The sequence below is a fragment of the Chlamydotis macqueenii genome, chromosome 2 (genome assembly GCF_036417535.1).
Source record: "Chlamydotis macqueenii isolate bChlMac1 chromosome 2, bChlMac1.mat, whole genome shotgun sequence".
Classification (NCBI taxonomy): Eukaryota; Metazoa; Chordata; class Aves; order Otidiformes; family Otididae; genus Chlamydotis; species Chlamydotis macqueenii.
The window spans coordinates 17,737,964-17,761,321 of record NC_141557.1 but is presented as its reverse complement, the minus strand read 5'-3'; the positions used below and the strand labels follow the sequence as shown (position 1 = coordinate 17,761,321).

At 39.7% G+C, this 23,358-nt stretch overlaps 1 protein-coding gene across 1 annotated transcript in view; it reads left to right on the top strand.

Annotated features, from left to right (window-relative positions):
- Positions 1-22,657, top strand: part of GPR158 (G protein-coupled receptor 158) — a 199,330-nt gene extending 176,673 nt beyond the window's left edge. The window contains exons 8-11 of the mRNA XM_086742581.1: positions 9,604-9,742; positions 13,929-14,034; positions 15,960-16,106; positions 16,895-22,657. Coding sequence (XP_086598707.1) covers positions 9,604-9,742; positions 13,929-14,034; positions 15,960-16,106; positions 16,895-18,349 — 1,847 coding nt within the window. The 3' untranslated portion in view covers positions 18,350-22,657. The remainder of the gene's footprint in view (positions 1-9,603; positions 9,743-13,928; positions 14,035-15,959; positions 16,107-16,894) is intronic.
- The last annotated feature ends 701 nt before the right edge of the window (positions 22,658-23,358 follow it).

Here is a 23,358-nt window from a genome sequence, read left to right as displayed (position 1 = left end):
CTAAACCTTTACCTGTCACAGCCAGATACCAAGTTAGAAAAGAAAACAAGCTATAAACTTTTGACACTTAAAGTCTCACAGTGTCACAAATCAAACTATTATTCTTTATCCTGAGGGAAAAATCCTATAAGTGAAGCAGATGTCAGCACAGGATTTAAAAGAACTTCCCACAAACTGGAAAAAAAAAAGAACAATAATAAGTTTAATGAAGAAAGCCCCAGGCAGGCGAGAAAGGCGGACAGAGAGATAAACATGCATCCAGAAACACAAATAAAAAGCAGAGGTAAAACCTTGACAGGTGGATGTTCCTGGTTTCAGCAGGGCCACGGTTCCACCCAGCGTGGATAGGATTTGAACTGTAGTTTTTCAAAATTCCCCCATGCATTCTGTGTGTGGTTTTTTTCAATTTTATTTATTTATATTTTTTTTTAACCAGAAGTTAATTGCAGGTATTGAAAGCACAGGGAGATGTTTTCCCCAGCACCTGGTTGATTCCCAGCTGGTAGGAGCTGGGCTGCTCCCGTGCAGCTGGTCTGAGCTGCTGCTGTAGCCCACTAATGGGTGGGTCACTCTTTGTGTCCTGGGCATCAAGAGGATTTTAGACACAAAACTGCGTCATGATTATTGCACACCCTCAGCCAGGAAAAGGAACAAAGTAAGTATTTCAGGCTGTTCCCAAAAGAACTCCCTCCCACTGTTCATTTGTTGATATTCAACGTATATAATCTTTGCATCTAAAGAGGGTCTGAGTTGCCAGGACAGGCTCTGACAGATTGGACATTAAGACTGCCCATACAGTTCTGAGCTAGGGCATTGTAATACAGCCTTACAAGGCCCTTTATTAAATTTTCTACAGGCCCTCCGCTGCATTTAGCAAATGAGTGATTATTATTTCTTTTTCTTGTCCGCATTTGATGTGGCCCTACGCCATATTCAGGGTGTGCTGTTCAGAGCATGCAATGAATAAAGAACTGTTTGTTTCCAAATGGGCATTTTTAAGCCATGTTGTCCTTAGCATTGATGTACAAAGATTAAAGCCAAAATTGTCAACAGTAGCTATCCATTTCAGATTTCTGTCTTGAGATATCCAGGGAGTTTTTCAGAGTGCTGTTTATGACCTTCTCTGTGTGGAAAGCACAACCAGGAGGCACTTGTTAGAGTTCAGCTCTGATGAAGATCTGGCTTCAGTTCTTGCATTAGATACTCAGAAAATGCATCATGTAAAAATAGTGATCACTTGTGAAAAGCTAAGACCAGGGCTGTATAAAACGTTTGCAGCAGAAATAGGAAAAAATTCTGGTTTACGAAGGAGCCTTCAGCTCTGTCCCTTTCCTGCTTGTTATCCCACTGCTCCTGCCACCATGTACACCTCTTTCACGGGCCACATCACCAACACTGTGCGGTTTATGTCCCTCATCCCTAGGGTATGGTAAATCTGGAAAAGGTATGGGGAAGAGCAACAAAGATGATGAGTGATGCAGAATGTCTTCTCTACGAAAAATGACAAAATCAAGTGGGGCAATTCACTCATCTCAGAATAACTGTTTCTTCCAATTTAATTTAAAATAAAACATGCTCAAGGATGATGGAGAATAGAGTGGTTTTTTAAAAGTTGTGGGGTTTTTTTAACAATAAGCAGCCAACATTTTTCTGTTTTCCTTTCTCAAAAATAGCTGGAACCCCCAGGTTGAGCAGTTTGCGTTGCATTACTCCCTGCAGTAATATTGCTTTTCCTTGGTAGCTGCTATATCACAGGTGAAATCCCATAGCCTTTATTTAGGCACCATATCTACAAAATATTTCTGCTAAGGAAACCATATTTTGGTTACTTTAGCCACATGTTTATATATTGGTAAATGCCATATTCAGATTCTTCTGCAAGCCACCTGCGGGAGGAGATGGCTTTGGGAGAGGCTGGAAGATGCTCTGACTTCCTCTCATCTTTGCAGCACCCTTTTTTGAATCCACATCTTGTACTGCTCCAAGTCTTTTCAGTCCTTCAAGTACTTTGGATACCATGGGCATTTGCTTGCATCCTCTTTAAGATGTGAGAGAAGATCTCCCACACTCAGCTTGCTTTCAGCTGGTGGTAGATCTTTCTGATTCTGTTCCTCCCCTTTCATCCACACACAAGTGAAGAAGACGATGGGGTACATGAAGACAGAAGAGTGGCCAGTTGGCTTCAATAACAACAGTGGGCTATGGAAGAAATGAGGCAGAACAGCACATCTGTGTAGAGGAAGGAATAAAATGCCTGAGTATAAGGGCTAAGAGAAGTGCAGAAATGAGGGGAGATCCTCGAGATTGTAGACCTGAGCGCTGGCATATGTTCGTGCAGTGAGACTGAGGCATGTTGCTCACATTAAGGTCAGTGGATATGTCTCCATTACCAGCAAAAGCCATCTCTAGGTCACTCTCAAGTCATGGGGCCTGTAGACTGTGGGTCAGTCTGTCCTTTGAGTTACTTGAGTTACAAGGCAGTCTTCTGGCTGTGTGAGCTGTGCCTTCTGCCAGCCCATGGACCCCTGCTTTTCTTTCAGCCTTGCACAGCCACAGGCCAAGGAAGTTCTGGTAGAAAAAAAAGTCAGGATTTGGCACCATTAATTCTTACTCTGCACTTCAGTCTCTGTATTGCTGTGCCTAGCTAATTAAAATGATGCTGAGAGAGAGATGGTGGTGGTGAGAGAGAGAGATAAACCTCTTGTAATTTATACTTTGCTAGGAATAACTCAGCACTAAGGACTTATGCATGTAATCACAGTTCATTGAAATATATGAAAATCCTTTCTGTCAAAGAAAACAACTTATCCTATGACATGGTGCAGCTCTCCAGGTGGGAGATTAGATGCAGTGAGGCAGAAAGAGACTATGCTGGCTGGCAACACAGGAGCAATCAAGGACACCATTTTTCCCCTATTTTAAAATGGTGCATGCTCGGCTCCAGCCAGCACCCTACATGAGTTAACGGATGGAAGAGCTGTGCTTCCAGATCCATAGCTCACTTCATTTTAATAAAGCGAATTTAAAATGTAGACGTTAGACTGATGAAGTGTGATGGAGAAGTAGATGAGTTGTTGTAGCTGTGTTATGTAGAGTTGTAATCAGTAATTTGTGTCCAAAACCTGAGCAAAAAATGGTGTAACTTTTGGAACAGTACTATTTTGCCAACAGTGCAAAGTTCAGAATACCAAGTGAACTTAGTCAAGTCGCAGCTGTAATGGGCTCTCCCTTATTAGTGTAAGGAAAGGATGCAGACCACATCACCATCTGTGGAGAGCAGTGGCCTGTTCTTGGCCTACGACAGTGCTTTTTAAGCAAATGAGTTGGTCAAACATGGAACATCACACAGAGTCATGAAAATAGACTTTAATATTTCAAAGGTGTCTTCTTTTTGCAGGTAGCTTTTGGACAGCAGAGTGCAAGCGAGCAGTGGGATGGGTATCCTGGCTCCAGGGAGCTCCTTTCAGCAACTCTAGCCCACAGACGTCTCCCCTGAGAGGCTCGCCTGAAAAAGCAGAAGAGAAAGGCATTTCTGACAGGATAGGAAGGCTGAGAAGCAACCAGAATGGCCTGAAATAACTCACTTTCCTTTCCTGATCATGGCGGAAAGGGAACTCCCATGTAGGATTTAAGCTGTTCACAAACATGCTTATATTTATTTCCACTGTCATCTTGCAGTGACAGGGTGGCATTATCCCCGTTTTACACAGCCAGAGCGAAGGCACAATAAGATTAGGGTTATATGGTCCGTTTAATCTGGGTGCCCATTTTGCAGTGCTTTTGGTTCAGTTACAGAGCTTAGTCAAATCTATATATAACATGTTATGTATGGTCCCACTGGCCACAAATACAGCACTGTGTGCTTAGTTCTGCTGCAAATAGCAGCAAAAAATGCCTAGGTTGGCACCCAAATAGCAAGAGAAATGCTCTGTGTGATCATGTCTGTGGAAGTTTGGCTTGAGTGGGGACTTTTTCATACGCATAGGAGCTTCAGGTACAGACAAAGTTGGAATTCAGTAGTGCATGTGCACAAGACCACTTTTTTCCCCCTGCAGTATTTTCTCTCATTCACTAGACATCTAAATGTCATTTGCAACAGATTACAGAGCTTTCTTCATGAGCCAACTTTTATTTATCTCTGGAATTACTCTGTCACATACATTGAATGAGTCTGGTCTCTTAAGAAATGATATAGTTAACTGAAGGTTATATATGCAAAAGAGGGCAAGTTAAGGCAGCATATGTGGTATTTTTATTTTAGTGCTGTCCAGTTGCAAGAGACAGCAAAGCTGTAGAAGTAAGGATAAAGTACTTTCCTAAGGCCTCTAAGAAGAGTTGGTATGTAAGCTGTGTTCAAAAATCCAGCTTCACATTTCTTGATTTTTCATGTTTCCTTATAAGATCTTTGCTTTTCTGAATCTGTTTTTAACTAACTGTCCTGAAGTCATGCCCTTCCTGCCCTTACTCCATTTGTCATCTGTGGGTGTTTGTGATGGTTTAGCCCAAATCACCACACAGCTTCTCGCTCACTCTCCCCCTCCCCAGGGGGATGGGGGAGAGAATTGGGAAGGAAGGAGAACTCGTGGGTTGAGATGAAGACAATTTACTAAAATAAAAGGGAAAACTACAATAATAACAGAATATAAGGATATTAAAAAATATACAAAGTGAACAATATGTGTTTTCTCACCACCCGATGTCCCAATGACCGATACAGCCCGTCCTGAGCAGCGATCACGGAAACAAACCCGAGCAGCAAGCAAAGGAGCAAAAGGGAGCCAGCAAGGTAGGGGGAACGATGCCAGCAAAAACAAGCAGGAAGGATGGATGCCAGGAAGGCAGATACCCACCCTCGCCTGCCCCCACTTATATACTGAGCATGACGTTTATGGCATGGAATACTCTCTTTGGCCAGTTTGGATCAATTGTGCTGTCTGTCTTTCTCCCAGCTTCCTGCATCTGCAAATTAGCGAGACTTGGAAAGCAGGACGGTGTCCTTGGTCTCATTCACAACAACTGGTATCATCAGGGTGTTTATGAACATTCTTCACACACAAAATCCAAAACATACCAGCTACTGAGAGGAAAAATTAACTCCATCCCTGCCAAAACCAGGACAGTATTCTATTCCCATACCCACTCAGGTGTAAGAGGGCTCTCAGTGAACTTTTCCAAATCTTGAAAGAGAGGAAAGTGACTTAGATCATTGCTTTCAGTTCATCGTGTCTTGCTCTGCAGTTCTGTGCAGTCAGGCGAAGTACAGACATCTGCGGAGCAGGCAGTGAGAGAGGATATGGATTAACACGGGAATTTACTTCTGCTGGGGGCTGGATGGGCAGGAGCAGGTCAGTCTGTGTTTTCTTACTTTCTTATCTGTCAGAGATTTGCATCCAAAATCTGAGTGCCGGGTTTGCACAGTTACAGAGTAGCTACTGCAAGTTTTTTCAGAACTCTTTTATGCTTAATTTTTTTTACTGCACATTTTCTGTCCAGAGAGCTGTTGGCAGCTCTCTCTCTTCGGAATTTCCACTTCTCAGAAGGGGGAAAGAAGGTATTTCATGTTCTTGTGCTTACTAAGTAAAATGGGATAAATTATAAGCCTTATGATAAATCATACTTAAAGGAGCAAGATCACGTTTTGAGATTTGAGTTTGGTCTTGGCAGGTTTGCAATATGCTAAGATAGTCCTTCAGTGGTCAGGAAGTCACTCTTCTACACCAGGCTTTTAGTGGAAAATTGTTCAGCAAGCCAAACAGAAATTTTGTATCACATCTCACAGATTTTAATCATTAAAAACATTTGGAGCAAAGAATCACTAATGTGCCATATACAAAACTAATAAGACCTCAGAGATGAGTGGTACACAAGAATCTTACTGTATGCTGGCCAGATGTGCTCCATTATCTATCTGTCTATTTGAAGTTAGTTATGTCTGTATTTCATTGGTGTAATAAATACCATAACTACATTAATATGTCACCTTATTTTTATATCAAGAAACCAAAAAGGACATTTTGCCACACAGCAAAAGTGTATAACATCCTCAGATTTTTGTTAAAAAATGCACCACGTCTGTAGCTAATGGTATTAACTTGATTCCCCCTCTCAAGCACAGCTTCTACATGATACATTTAAGCTGTGTAATTAGTGGTTTAGATAATGAATTGGTTTTCTATCAGTCTGTTTTGTTTGTTGTTGCTAATGAAATTATTGTAACATTGGGCTTAGCAAGTGTAGGAACTCTTATTTTACCTCATGTTTAAAAAGCCATTCTCTATTTGTGTTGCAAACCAGATGTCACACTAATTATTGTCTGCAGACAGGAATGTCAGCTCTACTCTAAATGTAAAGCTTTTATAAAAGCGTTCTGCATTAAGTGGTGCAAACTGCTGCCATGCTCCAGTATATTAACACTTTGGAATCTCTTCTTGTTGTCTTAGGAAATCCTTGTGACTAAGATTGTGAAACCAAAACCTGAAATTTTCAGAATGAATCACATCTAGAGATCAAATGCTACCTTCATTCCTACTTACCCTAGCTCATTGAAATAGTTCTTTATAATGGGGTTGTGACTTTTTCACTTTCATTTGCTCTCTGAAAGTTTTTTTCAATCTGTATTTAAAAAACAATTCTTATTAATCTTCAAACTTAAAGCAGATCTTTTTCTTGTAAAAATAAGCAGATTCTTTAGTTTAAGTAGGAATACGTTCAGCACATGGAGTTTTGTACATGTATTTTCATCCCTTTAAAAGCCAAGCTTTTTCAAGCTCTTGGCCTCTGTTGGCACTTCCAAATGATCTTTTCAATCTGTGAGAGACTTGAGGCTCTTCTCACTTCAGTTAAGGAAGAGAAAGAAGAATCGACCATGGGTAGTTTTGTAGAGTATGCCTGTTATTTCACAATTAGCTCACCTATTCAACTCTGCAGCTAATGTTTGGGCAGAGGGTTGGTTTGTTGTTTTGTTTTTTGGGGTTTTTTTGCTGCAGGAGAGCTTTGGGTGAAAGGCAGAGTGAGAGGAAACAGGCTGTGTGGCATGTTCTGGGGAATACCTGCCGAAGCATATTAATAAGAGTTTCCCTAGAACATAGGACAAGAAGATACAGTAATTTGGTGTTAGCAACTTAATTCTAACTATTTTCTCCTTTTCAATTTCTTCTAAATCAGTATGGAGCAATTAGAGCAATAAATTTCAGTCCTTTGAAGAGCAATACATTTCAGTGCCATGATCCTGCATATGCAATGCAAGTGTACAAAAGAGAAACAAAAGAGAAAACAAAACTGTTAACATTTGTAAAGGAGCCTTCAATGCTATTTCATTGAAGCAAAATTTGTATTCCGTTTGCTCAGCGAAGACTTCAGGAGCAGGATGGTTTGATAGATCATTCCTGCGTAGGTGTTTTTAAGAAACTAGAGTAATAGACTTCATAGCATAGCTAATTATATAGGAATGAAATTGAAGTAGCAGCCAGTTTGCCCAAGTGGTGAGTGTATGTGCGATGTGGGAAAGACATACGTGCTTTTGTAGAGCCCAAAACCAGGCTGGGACACAGTCTTAGAAGATTCATACCATGCCTTTTTTTCTGTTGGCACTCGGTAAGGTCCCAAGTCAAACTATTACTTAGTTGGAAGTTTTATTATTGTTGGAATTTTGGTGAGGAAGAACACAAAAATAGCAGCAGGCATGGATCGTGCCTTTTCAGATGTTTGGGTTTATGTAACTTGGTAAAACTGCTGGGTTTATGTAGGATATGTTCCAGTAAAAATGATGGGCTTAAAGCTAGGCAATCTGTTTTTGATAAAAATAAGAAACACGCAAAGTGATGTTCTGAGTTCAGACTGCACTTTTATCAGAGCACAGAGAGATCTATGTAACTGAATTCATTTTATCAGAACTTATCACTGATTTATTTTAGTTGAGATTCATAGCAAAATTAGAAGTTTTGAAATGCTATAACAATATAATATAGATGATTTACAGCAGTTAAGGACTGTTAAAAAGTGGAGGAACCAGAGGATCTGTTCTCATGAAATATCCAGTGCAGGTGTTCTGTTTCAATCTGTTGCTAACAAAGGGATTCACAAACATTTACGTCCTTACCCAAACCAGACCAGTAATGGCTTGCTAATCACTGCCATAGGGTGATGTCACTCATCACCTGTTTTATTTACAGTATAATAATGTGTACTGGCAAACAGAAGTATGAAAAAGAACTGATTTTCTATTATACTGTATTTTACTGTATTTTTTCTGTAAATGTAATTTTTTTCTATCTTTACATATAGTCAGTGATAATTTAAGATGCAGTAACAAAGTACAAAAGCTCAAAAACCCAAGAAAAAGGTTATTAAAGGACTTTCCTTCAGCTCAAGCAGACAATTGAATTGATTTCAGAGATCCTCATCTCTGAAATTATTGCTATGGTAGGGTTCAGCTCACTTACCAGAACATCTAAAATCTAGGTGCTTAGGTTGGGGTGATCATCAGAGTGCTCTCAGTATTGGAGAGAGATATGGCACCTTCTGATGTGTCCTGATGACTTTTACGGGCTAACTTGTGTGGCTAACTCTGTTCGTAAGCAGTAGAAAAATCATAGACTGAGCTCACTTTTTGGTGTCAATGTTTAAGTAATGATGGGATCACACTCAATTTCTGAAGCCAACCTGGAGCAGTGCTGGCATTGCAGGGGTCAACCGTGGAGTTGCATGTTGCTGGATAGACTCAACATCTTCCAGCCATCATCAAACTGGACTGCAAGGCAAGAGGCACAGGCACCAGCTCTACTCATAGCTACCTCACAGAGCTGTGGGGTTTTTCTCTGGAAGGGGAGAGTTTTCAAGACGAGTATGGAATTATTTCATTGGTTTCAATGGCAAAATGATGTCACAGCAGACGGACTGCTGGAAACTGAAGTCAGAGCACTATTGGGTGCAGAGGAGTTAGTTCTAACAGGATAGTTTAAGCTGATCCTGAGCCTTTACTCCTTCTCATTTTTTCCTTTATTCATTTTTCTCCTAACAGGGAGAAACACGTCATTTGTTATAATTACGTTAGCCCCTCGGAAATGACTTATCGTATTATGGGCACCAGCAGAATTAACTGTCATGAACAGATGATTTTTTTTAACCCAAAATGTATTGTTATATCTGAGTTATAAACCTTTGAAATAAAACTGTAGTCTTCAAAAGCTTCTAGTCTAGTAGTAGCAGCAGTATCAGCCTCTGTAACAAGAACCAGAGGTACGAATAAAAATATTTATTATTTTAAGTGATGTCAAACTTCTGTAGTACCAATTTGGAAAACAAGCAAGACATTATTAGATATTGTCTTAAAGTTTGTCAGTTGAAAAACTGAAAGACCATGATTGCAAAGGTTCTTGATCTAGAAAAAAAAGAAGTATGTAAAATGAAAACCAAATGTATCATGTGCAGTGACAATATCTGAAAGAGTTTGAATGCCTATGTGTGTACTTATATATGTGTATGAGTGTATACTGTCTTTGCATAGACACTCACACATACAGAAGATACTGTAGTACTTCAAATTTCCTTCCTTTTTCCTATATAAAACTAATTGTGAATTATTTCTTTTTGTTCTTCTCACAGCTGAATTTTTATTCCTCTTGTGGGGTGTTTATCTCTGCTATGCAGTGCGGACAGTCCCATCAGCATTTCATGAGCCACGTTATATGGCTGTTGCAGTTCACAATGAGCTCATTATCTCTGCTATATTCCATACAATTAGGCAAGTGATCTGTAGATCTAGTAATTAACTATTTATCTTTCAGGTTTCATATGGTGCAACTTAAAATGGGTGAATGGGATAGGACGCATAATGGAAGGTCTCATAGATATTTAATTCTGCAAATTAAGGGATTACTAAACTTAAAACTGTTCCCACAGGATTCAAGAATATGTACAATCAATTTATTAATTGTATAATTAGGGATTTTTCAGTATACCTAGCTGATATGATCTCGGATCAGAGTTTGGTATATTTGATATATTAGCATATATATAGATATAGTCTATCTTCAGTCATCTGCATACTGCTCACTGGTTTGTATCGCTAGAAACACAGCAGGAAAGAATGTTGGTTTACATGAACTTTTCCTGGTGTGTAACAGATTGGCAAGGTGCAGCTGTATGTTAAGATAATTGTGTTGGTTTGTGCATGAAGCATAGTGTTTTATATGCCCCCATAAAAAATTGTTATGCATATGATGCTATAACGGTAATACAAAGCATGTGTTTCTTATAAAGTTTATAATGAGCTTTACATTTCATACTTGTCAATTATTAGAGTAGTAAGAAATAGATATGGGTCTTTGCCAGAGCTACATGAAAATTACTATATATGCCTTTCCTACAGAGTACCCTGTAAAAATGAATTGGTCCTGCAAAATTCAAAAAAGCAAGATAACATGAATTTCATCTCATGCTGTAAGAGATTCTTGTGACTTTCTTATGACATTCTCATGACTGCCTTTGCCTCCTGACAGACCTTATCTACTAAGACTTTTTTTTTAACATCACTCGATTGGCACTTCTCAAATACTCTTCTCTGTTCCTTGGTCTGTCTTGGAACTCACATTTCTCCCTGCCTTCTTGACGTTTGCTTCCATGAGGCATTATTTTTTCTCAGTAAACATCAGCAAAGCAAATCTTTCATCTCTGTTTCTTCCAGGTGCTCCTTTCAATACACTTTTCAGGCTTGCAACTTTTGGTTTCCTTCACCTTCTTCTAACCCTGTATCTCAACATCCACATACTCTCAAAATCTTCTTCTTTACTCCCTAACACAAATATCTGCAAAAAATAATGTTTAAAATCTGTATTCGATGGAAGCATTTTTCTTTTCATTCCTGAGAGATGTAGAATTCAGTTACAATACTTTTGAATTGATTGTAACCAGTATGACAGCTTCTCAGTGAAAATTTTCTCCCATTAATTATGTTCCTAAGCCATATTTTGGCCTATGTTAGAAAATACAGTTCAGTGCATTAGGAGAGCTATTATGTGGGCCGCAATTTTTTTTTAACAATAGGATGGGGTGAAAGTAATCTTGGATTGAAGAGAGAGGAAAAGGAAAAAATGTGGCATTTTAATACATGCCTTATGAAGGAGACACAGAAGGACTAGGTCTTTCAGTTTATCCTAGTGAGGATTCTGTACCTTCAGCCTGAGGAGGTCTGCTGATTTTGTTCTTCCTTCTTTAAAAAAAAATAAATCACATTTTGTATTGATTCTTTGCCCTCTGTCTGATACATGCTGGTTTGTTGAAGAAATGTTATGTATTGTTTATGGATAGGAATGAACAAAATGCACTGGCAGTACATGATCCCTCCTGAGATTATGTCCGTTTCTGTACACACAAGTCTTAATCTCTCTCTTTGAAGCTCACATTTCCTTACTTTTTTTTTTTGCTTATATCTTTCACACCAAGTTCTGGATATAGCTGAAAGAGCAGAAATGTAAGACTCAGATTTATATGACATATCTGAGTTGTCATGAAGCACTGGAGCCTTGAAGGACACCTACTATTATGAGGCAACCATCCAGTTTCAAAACTCCTGAAGCTCATATAAGATTGATGTGAGCACTACTTAAAATCTTGGACTGTTTGCATTTCGTTTTCCTTTAAAAGTGTTCCCATTTCAGAAACAGCGAATTCTTTATTATCTTCAGATCAGCATAGGATTAAATTCCTGCATTGCTCTTTCTCTTGTATTACTGAGAAAAATAAAATTTATATGGAAAAAATCTAATTTGAACAGAAACTCCATCTCTGCTAAGTCTGAAGGGGTACTAAAAATGTTATTTTGCTTTGAAGGGTATGGCGTGGATATGTTAATCAGTCAAGGTTTCACATATAAAACAAGCAAAAAGCCTGAGGATTGGAGCTGTTTAGGATTAGCCAAATCTTGTGGGCATCAGGACTTGGGAGCTTTCTCCCATCTCTGTCTGATGGATGTGGCTGCTGCTGGTTCTGTTTGCAGGCCTGGGGAGGCTGAGCATACCCGCATGGGTGCAGTCCTACGCAAGACATGGCTGGCCACATGGACCAGCACAGGTCCAACATGTACAGCTCAGTCCCGTTCCTCCTCTGCAGCTGATCGGGTTCACTAACGAAACATGCACCCTGTGTATGTTCACGAGCACACTGTATTCACGGGTCTTTCAAATACGCACACAGGCCTCAAATCAATCTAATATCCCTCTTTGGTTTGGGGCCCCGTACCCAGTCATGGGCTGAGACCTTGGGTCTTCCCGGATGCAGGTCTCCCAGGTCCTGGCTAGTCCAGCCTGAAGTTTGCTCATGAATTGCACATACACACATGCACAACGTAGAGACTGAGATCACACAGACAGTAGGAGAAGGATTTAAGGAGAAGACAGGAGACACTGCAGTGATCAGATACAGGGCTCAGTTAGCGATAGCTTGAGAACATGTCACTCGCCCCTTTCATCCCCTCTTCTTGCCATGCTTGTTCTTCCCTGATGTACCTTAGCCCCTCTCTGTCTCTGTCCTTGTCTTCTCCCAAATAAACAACCCACCACTCATTACTTTTTTCCTATTGGTCCCAATTTTGTTACATCTGTGCTCAGATTTGGTATTTCTGATATCATTAGCTAGGTACTCACAGCCTTATATGCTGTTGCTGACATGGTTACATCGGTACTGCTGGCCTTGCAAGTTCTACGCCCCAGAGGCCCCCAGTGCTCTCTTCAATTTCCTGAAGTTTGGGCGTCTTTCAAATGAGTTCCCGTTAACCACCTGTGAAATCTTGCCATCCCTCATAGCACTATCTGTAACTTGTTCGCTTTTCACACAGCTATTTATTACATCCAGCAGTTTCTCATGTCATCTTCAATAGCTCTCACGTTGTGTTCAGTTAGCTAAAGCTCAGGCCTGAGCCTCCTCCTATCCCCGCACACCTCAACAGCAACATCTCTGTAAGAAATAATTATAATATTTTATTGTGTTCATTAAACATTTCATTTACAAAGTTTTAAACAAGAAATGATGACTGTATTATCATGGCATATAAGCCAGTATTTCATGCTAGACTATTTCTGTTAACAAAAGCTTCTGCAAAATGTGCATCTGTGGACTTGGAGAAGTTGCAACTGTCATTTCTATCTGAATGATTTTTGTAAGCCTGCAGATTACAAGCCAGTGGCACATCCATTCATCCATTGCATTACTTACGATTTCTGTCTTTGGGAGCTCACTAAAGCAGATAAGCCAGGCATGCTCCAGCTAGCTTTAACTGCAGCGCTTGTTCTACCACTCTTTTAGAAAGCTCAGCATGAGTTGCTTCATTTGGGAGGTTCAGCCACTCGTTTCCTAGTGTGCGCAAGGCTTCTGGGCCCTGTGGTATTGAGCTGGGCGGTCCTGCAATCAAGACCATTTCTCTACTCCCCACTAAAATGCATTTCAGTTCAGTTCTCTCTTTGATGGCTTATCAGCCGTGCTCTGTAGCTGCGATCTGTGGATGTCCTGTGTTAATGAAGTGCACTGCAATGTATCACAGTACATGTGCTTACTTAACCTAAAATCGTCTGTTCAGATCTTTAGCGTATGTAAACTGCCATAAGTTAGTTCAGGCCAAAGAAGCTGTGACAGTATAAACCATCCGAAAAACCAGCTAAATACAGTGAGAATGGTGGAATAAGCAATATCCTTTAAGGTCTTTTTATAATTTGGTTTAGTTTGTTTTTTTCGTTGTTTTTTTTCTGAGTTGTTTTGAAATCATGGCATATAAATAAAGCACGAGGATGTAATTTTTCGTCTGTATGAAAGCAGTCTAGAATAAAACCAGTTGTGTTTGGCCTTTCAATGAAAAGAATCCTAAGGAATATTAAAAATGCTAAATGTAATGCACTGGAGAAAAGGCAGTGAGTTGCAACTTTGAATTCTATTTTCAGATTCATTCTTGCTTCAAGACTTCAGTCTGACTGGATGCTGATGCTGTTCTTCGCACACACGCACTTGACTGTGACAGTCACTGTTGGGCTACTTCTGATCCCTAAGGTACTCAAGTCTCCTGTCTCTTTTCTTTTGCCAAGACTGAGGAAGCTAAATGTTGTCATGCAGAAGCAATGCTGTATAAAATTAGCAAGCAACTGATAGAAAAGAAAGATGTAAAATTTGTCTGTGTTACCTAAAAAGCTGTATTTTTTTAGTTTTAAAAACATTTTCAAGATTCTTTCTTTTGGCTTTCAAAATTCCAGGGGTTTAAAGTACTTAAATTTTTGATGTGGTTAATGCAAGAAGGAAAGAATCCTGCCTAGTGATGATTATTTCAGGTATTTGGGAGGCCTTGCTGCTGCCAGAGTTAGCAGAGATCAGACAAAGAGTTTAGGCGAGGGGATAGAAAGACTAGGATGGACTGCTAAATAAAACTGGAATGAGGAGACTGGACTAGCCATGAGATAGAGAGGCTGGGATTTAAACCTAGCAGTTGTTGCAGGCTGAAAAAGGAGAGCCCTTTGCGGGTCTGAGCCTGGGATGGACAGATGCTGTACACAGAGACAGACGTGGCCCATGATGCGGAGCCAGGAACAGTGGTGGGTAAGAAGCTGAGTGTGTGTGGGACACAAGAAGATGGAGGATGATAGGAGGCAGGGAAGAGAAGAGACAGAGCTCTGAGCACTGCAGCATGCCTCCCGTCAGGCACTGGGAGCGAAGCGACAATATGTCAGTCTCACTACAGGCAGCTCCACCTGTCTCTATCACTGGTCCACAGGATTTGAGTGGAGCTTTCTGCTTAGACAGTACCCCAGCAAAGTGAATGATTTTATAATGGCTTTTGAAATGACCAGTAGTATTAATCAAGAAGTAAGGAGTCAAAGAGAACAGTAAAGGTGAAAGCTACTTTTGAAGGAAGGACACTAAGGTTCAAGTTGATACAACTTTCAAGATAATGAAGCTGCTATTCCTGTCTTTTGCCTGTGTGTCAGAACAGGGTGTGCTAGAAACTGTCAAGTATACATACATTAAACAGTCATAACAAGGGGACACATTGATGCAGCCATAATACCAAATGACCTTGCTTTATTTAAAGTGACTTTTCTGGTCTTTAGCACTAATCTTACTACTTCCTATTTTATATGCGTATACTGTATCACATATCTTTAAAGATGTCTGTCTAGACTAGCCTAGAAAATTTGTTGACCTTTCTGAAGCTGATTCATAACTACTGATCAAATTTCCATTTTTAGCTTATTATCTGTATAACACTACAGACTTTTCTTCCAGCATGACAAAGAATTCAGGGAATTAAGAGAAGATTCACAAGGTTTAGTTCCATTCATAAAGTTCTGAGGCCAGATGACTGTGTGAACAATAGCAACTACAGATGAGTGAATCAATATGAATAAATAAGTAGCTGACAAGCTCTCTCCAACTCATGATCTGAGCATTTGCTAAGACATAGAGGAAAGAGGAGTTAACTTGTCTCCTTTTTGTTTCTTTCCTTCTTTTTTTCCCCCTCTTTTTTTTGCCACCTCATCTCTTCCTTTTCAGGGTTAGAATCTAAAATGGGAGAATTGCTTTCTGCAGGATTGTTCAACAGTATGGGATGTAAAATACAGTCTTATGGTTTATCAGCCTAATTGGAACTACTGGCTGAAAGTGTATTTCCATACTAGCTTAATTTAAATGCAATTTAAAGGGGTTGTAATAAGCATGAAAATAAGTGGATTTTTTTTCCTTATGCAAATCTCTAAGATTTATCAAGTTAAGCCATCATTAATTCTTTCCATACAATACTGATATTCTATAGGACACTACTTATGCCAGTGATACCTGTAGTTAGTATTTTGAGTTCAGAAAACAACATGAAATCCATAGAAGGACCATTGTGCCATAAAAACTGTTGATATAAACTCTTACAGTGATGCTGAAGTAAACTTTTATACTGATGGCAACATCTGTTTTATGAATACTTATTGCAGTTTTCACATTCAAGCAATAACCCAAGAGATGATATAGCTACAGAAGCTTATGAAGATGAGCTTGATATGGGTCGATCTGGATCCTATCTGAACAGCAGTATCAATTCAGCATGGAGTGAACACAGTTTGGATCCTGAAGATATTCGGGTATATATAACTAATTTAAATAGTACTTATTTTCAAGAACAACACTTTTTCCTTGAGAATAAACTCTGAATTTCATCCATTTGACTTTTTTTTGCAGCTGTCATCTGAAACAGGCCAGCTTAGGTCTCTCAGCAATTGTGGTATCAGGTCATGTAAAATCTCATGGAAAATAATCACTAGTGTGAAGAGAAGCTGCATTACTAGTTGTAGTAAAAGTCATACTGGAGGCTAAAGAGGATAAATCCTCCACAGCAAGAGCTGTTTATCAGTTTACATAGCCTCTTTGAATCATCTTGAAGTGCAAACAGGATTTGATGTCAGTGTGATTAGTCATTTGTATGTAACATATACATAACTATCCATAACTACATAACATACATTTTTAAAAACATATGATTAACAGAAAAAAAAAAAAACTTTATACCTATCTTGCGTGATAGTAGGGCTTGTGTTCCCAGAATAAAAAATAGCTGTAGAGTTCAGCAGGGAAGGATGCACCGCAACCTTGCGAAATCTGAAATATACAGCATGAATGTATACAAGTTGTGCATGCTGTATGATGCACGGCTGTGGAAGGTAACATGTTTGTGCACAAGGGTTGAACTTATTTTTAAAGTTGAAAAAATTGGATTGAAGTTGGTGGAGAAATGGTATATTCAAGAATTAGAAAAGACAGTGGAATAAATTTAATGTCATTTTTAGAGCAATAGGTAATGCATTTATCTGGCTGCTTGTTTGACTGGACTCGTGCTGTACATACTAGTTTTGCCATTCACTTTGCTTTGCAGGATGAGCTGAAGAAACTATATGCCCAGCTTGAAATCTATAAAAGGAAAAAGATGATTGCTAATAACCCACATCTCCAGAAAAAAAGGTGCTCTAAAAAGGGCTTGGGACGCTCCATAATGCGACGTATTACAGAAATCCCTGAGACAGTCACCAGACAGTGCTCCAGGGATGAGAAGGACCTGATGGAGCACAGTGCTGTGAAGAACACGGCCACGCTGAGAAAAAACCCACAGGATTCCATGAGTTCTGCAAAGCCAAAAGAAGAGACTTTGAAGAACAGAGTCTTTTCGTTAAAGAAGTCCCACAGCACTTATGATCATGTTAGAGATCAAACAGAAGAACCAAATAGCTTAACTACAGAAAGCACAGAAGTTACAGGTGCTGAGAATTCGCTTCTGGATTCCTTGAATGGTAACAAATTAACCAAAAATGCTCCTGAAAAAGTTGAAGCTGTTTCCACTGAATCGGTCCCTTTGGTGTGCAAATCAGCCAGTGCACATAACTTAAGTGCCGATAAGAAGCCTCTACATCCAAGAACATCTGTGTTGCAAAAATCTCTCAGTGTTATTGCTAGTGCCAAGGAAAAGACTCTGGGACTATCAGGTAAAACACAAAGTCTAGAAGAAAGTACTAAAACTCCTAAATCTCAGCAGAAGGGTAAGGAGGCCAGCAAAAAGCATTCAGCCTCTGATAAAGTGGAACATAAGGATTCCCAGAGGAAGAATTCTACGCAGTCTGAGGAAACAAAGAAAACTCATAAATCTGGAATTATGAAACAGCAAAGGGTTAGTCAGACACCTGCAAATCCAGACACAGGCCCAGGTAAGTCTCTGCCCAAGGACAGTTTTGACATAGGAGAAGTTTGTCCTTGGGAGATGTATGACCAAACTCCTGGTCCTGTGCCTTCTGACTCTAAAGTTCAAAAACATGTGTCTATTGCTTCCTCAGAGCCAGAGAAAAACCACCCTTCCCAGCCAAAGGGGAAGTCTCATCATAAGGTGAAGACACCTGACGGGTATCAACAGTCAAATCAAAAGAGCTCAGAGAAGGTGGAGGCAGCCACTCGGGAGACACAAGAGCAGCAGGTCTTTGAAAATGAGAAAAAACAGTTGAATTCCAAGTCTCAGGTCTCCCCTGGACTGAAGTGTGAGAATGTTAATAGATATGCACCTAATACCTGTGCTGGGGAGCGGGAGGAGCTACTCCAGAAAGCAGCAGAAAAGGAAAACCTCAATAAGTTGGCAGAACAGAAAAAAAATGCCTCTTCTGAGGGAAATGTGCTTTCATCTGACTCCCATAAGCCAAGTAATTACTTACAGCAACCTTTAGTATCTCGAGCTGAAGTCTGCCCTTGGGAGTATGATACACCAGATTTACCAAATGCAGAAAGAAGTGTAGCTTTATCGAACACATCTGCTGTAAGTGCAAATAAAACAGCAACACCTCGAAAATAAGAGGCTTTTGGACTGAGGAGAGTAGCAACATTGAGAAGAAAGACAACAGGAAAGACAGAGGGGTCTTAGGCCAAAATGATCTGAAAATTCCTAAGGAGAATCACTTAAATCAAGGGAATCAGCACTACAAATAAGTAGGAGTTAAGCAAAGTAAATTATCATTAATGTTGTGATTATTTATTTGTTGAGTGCCAACAATGTGATTCGCGGTGCCCAGAATATGGTCCCTGCTCCAAGGATTTTACTGTGTCAAGGAACGAAACCTGCCTTTGTGAAATCACTTCTGTTTTAAAAGAAAAACAAAATGGTGGTAACAAACGCACAGTACATCTTAACCAAATTATTTCCGAATGCCGCAACTGGCTTTAACTTGCCCTTGGGACTTTAAAGATCCAGCAGGAGCAGGGCGCAGAAAATGTCCTGACGGCAAAAAGGGGTATCAATGAGCAGCTTATTAAAATGACGACTTTTCACTTTATTTATTTAATCTAGATAGCAGTGCTAACTCAATGCATCCAAAAAATACATTTTATATAATGATTGCTCTCATTTTCTTATTACTGTGTGTTTAAGTACATTGTTGTGTCTCATATTAAAGCATTCCAGATTGTATAATTTTTGCAAATAACTTTGATATTATGTGACACAACAACACATTTATGCAATCTGCAGCTACCTTCTTCTAATTGCAAGTTAAAATACCTGCTGTAGACTTTTTTTGTTTATATATAGAATTGCAGTAATCTTTCACTGGCTATGGAAGCTGTAATTCATATTGGGAAATTCCTTTGGGCTTTGGAGATTTTTTTTTTTCCTTTCCTGTGATTTATATAGTGAATTTTTTTGTTTACTCTCTGTTATTTAAATTTATAGTTTGATACTGTATTATTCAGGGGTTTTATACGCGGTAAGTTACTTGTTATGCCCTTCCCTGTTAATGCTCATAGATTTGTTGATAGTGGAAATTCAGTCGTCTTAGCTGCATATTCTGGTAAGTCTTAGGACAACTTATCTGTTGTTTGTTACTAATTGGAAAATATCACCTAACAATCCAGAATTCTTACTTTAAACATCGATGGTGATGATCTTGTTCAGTATTTCACACTGAGCATATCCCGCTAAATAAGATAAGCAAGAACAACAAGGAATATACCCCAGAAATTATCATGTTTTACTAAAACCAGACAACTCTGGGACATATGTTAGTTAGCTCATGTAGAACAACAGTGTACTGTTTATCCCTGTTGGCAAACCTCCAAAAATTGGCCTTTGGAGTGAGGAGAGAAGTCCAAAATATTGCTCTTCCCCGGTATAGACAATTGTAGGAGATAGTGGGAATAGAAATGATTGCATCTCTCTCCACTCTCCAAAATGCTTTGATTTTTTTTTTTAATTTATACATATGTTTACAGTAAAAGTTAATGTTTAATACAGTGCTAATTTTCAGTAATAGCTACAGTCCTTATCGTGCATATTAGCTCAACTTGTAGATGGCCCATTCACAACTATGAGTCTTACTGACAGTACACCATCAGGGCCTGAGAACGTATTGTAAAGATTCTGAGGACTATCGCAAATAATAAAAACCCCACAGCCACCTAAATCCAGTACCTGTAAAGTGCTGTTCGCTAGAATTGGCTATACATACAGTACTCCAAAACAAAGACAGCTCAGTCCTAAAGAACTTGTGCAATTTGAGAGAAGTGATGGGATTCAGTGGAAGAACATGAAATGAGGATGATTGAATAGAATGTGTTGTTTAATATATATATAATATATATAATAGATATTTATATATGTTTAATATATATAAAATGTCATATCTAATATACACATGCACATACACGTATGTAGTATAAACTGATTTTTGTGGCATCATAGAAAAAGTGGCTTAAGATAAAATGCAATGAGCAGAGGGACTTAGACAAGCTGGGCTTGAGGAGGACTTTTTTTTGTCCTTTAAAAAGGACAGGAGTCTATGTGCACATCTACACAGACAGATCAAGATGGATCCGATCTTCCTGCTGCCTCTGCTAAGCCCAAACCTGGAACATGCCGACACCTGAGTCAGCTGGGGACAAGTCAGCTCAGGTTTCAGTGCTCTCTAAACACATTGGCCTTGCACATAAATTCTTTTCATTAGCTCCAGATTAAAGTGGCCAAACTGCCGCAACCAACCTTTTTAGCCTGGATGGTGCTTGATTCCACCATGGGGAGATGGTCTTTGCTACTCTGGGCTTGTCTGACTCTCCCGCCCCTCTTTTGTAGTGTGTAGTTTGGACCTAGGAGATCTGGTCTTTGCCTTCAACACACATCTGCTGACCAGGACCCTTGCTGCCCAGGATCCCTGTTCACCTGTGAAAGGGTGTCAGGCATCTGAGTCTGGGTGCTTTGGACATCTGTGCACCCACTTTGCACACACAGTGCCAGTAACATCCCGCTTGCTGCCCAAATCCAGCTTTCTGCTTAGTGTGGAAAAGAGCTGAGGTTAGACCCCGTGTGCCCGGATTCTCCCTTCCCAGTCCCAGACGCTAACAGGGTTTGTCAGTAACTTTTCCACCGACCTCAGTGGGCTTTGATCAGCTCTTCAGAGAAGAAGTAACCTCACATTTCCTTGCATGAGAAGAAGTTCATCCTGAGAACAAAGCTTTCTGGGGGTCCTCCAGGAGCACATTGACCCTGTGTGCAGAGAGATGCACAACTTTAAACCTACTGAATATGGTAACCATCTCACGCCTCTCCTACCCCTGAAGGGAGGTTCTGCAGCCCATCTCAGCAATGGCTTGTATGAATGGTGTATGGGGGACAGCTTTTGTCAGGTTGCCCTGATTCACTAATGGAAGTCAGCACTTTGTCGGAGCCAGGCGCTGAAATTAGAAGTGGGCATCTGTGGGGAAGTCATGAAAGGAGACGTTTGTATGTGCTCACTGCCTCTTGGAGACAGATGGTCACATGGAGCAGGCACCAACCCCGGTATCCTTGCTTGTCCTGTCCTCCTTGCTTTACCTCATGGCTGAGCAAGGACACACTGCTCTTGCTCTGCAGCAGCTGTGCCAGGGTGCAATCTACACCAAGGGTGAGAAGATCCACATCAGCAAAGCATCCACACAGTTCCACTGCTCTTTGCATCACTGGCAGGATCAAGCCCTTCATGCATGACCGTATCTGTGCCACCACTGCCTATCTACAATTCCTTGCTCGATTTCTTTTCCCTTCGTTTCTTTTTTGAAAGATAACTTAAGTAAAAAAACAGAAACAAAGCCCATTCCTTGGCTGGTGTAAAACAGCCCAGCTGCACGGCAAGCAAAAGAATGATGGCTGATTTACCAGGGAAGGCACTGGCTTGGATATTCTTGTTGGGTTTTGTTTTCTTTCATCCTGACCCTTTCCCTCACTTCTTAAAAAATGTCTGTTATGGTTCTTTAGGCTTGTTGTAGTCACATCTCCTAAGACTGATACAATTGGAGAACCTCCCTTTAGAATGCAACAAAGCTTTCCCTAGTTTATTTAGCAACTGATGTTTGGGCTACAGATTCAATTGGGACTTTAAATTATTTCACACTTAACAAAATGAGGGGCCAAACTTAACTCAACTGTTCTATTTCACTATGATGCTGCTAGAAACATTGCTCAAAGAAGACGTGCTAAGGTAGACATAAATAATGTTCTGTATTTCATAGATTTTTATTCACCAGCATATATTGGCTAGATTGCTTAGTTGTCTTTTTCTGGAGTTTCATTGTCATTATTCAGCCAAGAGAAGAGCAACTCTAGAATTAAGGTGTTTTCTAGCAGATCTGTTAAGAGAAAAGATAATAAACACTAAGGTCACAAACATTTGCTAGGTTGTCCTTTTAAATGCATGTGCAAGCTGCATTTCTCCTTTATTTCTAAGCCATGGTTTATAAATAATTAGATTTATACCAATCTTATTAGACTTGTATAATTTATGCAAGATTATATGCTTTAAAATATAAATCAGTACACACCTATCATCAGCTTTGGTGGCATCATAGACCTGAAACCGGACAATACTTTTATATTTGCTCTCCTTAGGCTTTTGCATGCATATGACAACAGGCAGGCCTGAGAAAACACTGCCTTTTGACTTTTAACATTTTAGCTACTCCAAGTTGTAGACGATATAAAGCTGTAAGTCTCTTCACTTTATAATGTGGTTCTTCTGACAATGTTATCTGGCAACCAACAGCATCCACCATAAAATACTTGATAGATTTATGTTGTAATGTGTTGCAGCATGTAAATAATGTAACTTCTCTGCAATAAAGCACATTTATATGAAACCTGTCTGCAGGCTTTTGTGTTATGATTTTCTAAAGCCATTACTGATCCAAAGCAAATAGGTATCTCATCAAACCTGTAAAATGACTCACAATGAGTTTTACAGCTTATATGATCTGATCACGTCACTAGCATTTTCCAGATTTTCCTCGTATTTTCTTGACATCAGCCTTCAGACCAGATGTGTACTGTGTTCAGGATTTCAGGTTAAGGAAATACATGACCGGCAGCTCTCTTTTCTCAGTGGCTGCAAGTTTGAGATCAAAATTATAGGGTCCATGCTACATTCTCCTGAATTTAATGGCAAATAGAATGATAGAAAATATTAGGAATAAATAGATAGCATTTTATGATGTCATTGTAAAATCCTATAGCTCGTCTGTACCATATGTGTGCATGCCTGGACTCCTTATCTGAAATATATGTCTAACAGATATAGAAAAGGTACAAAGAATGGTAATAGAGATGATCAGAGACAGAGAGAGAATGGCTGCTGTATGAGGGGTGACTAAATCAACTGCCACTTGTTTAGCTTGGTACAGAGATGGCTGAGAGAGGGATGACACCTATGTAAAATTATGAATGGTCTGAAGGTAATTAGGAAACTCATTTATCCTGCAGGAACTACAGAACACTCAGGGTAACCGTCATACCGCAGTTTAAAACAAGTTACATTTTCTTCTACATACAGCATAAATAAATTATGG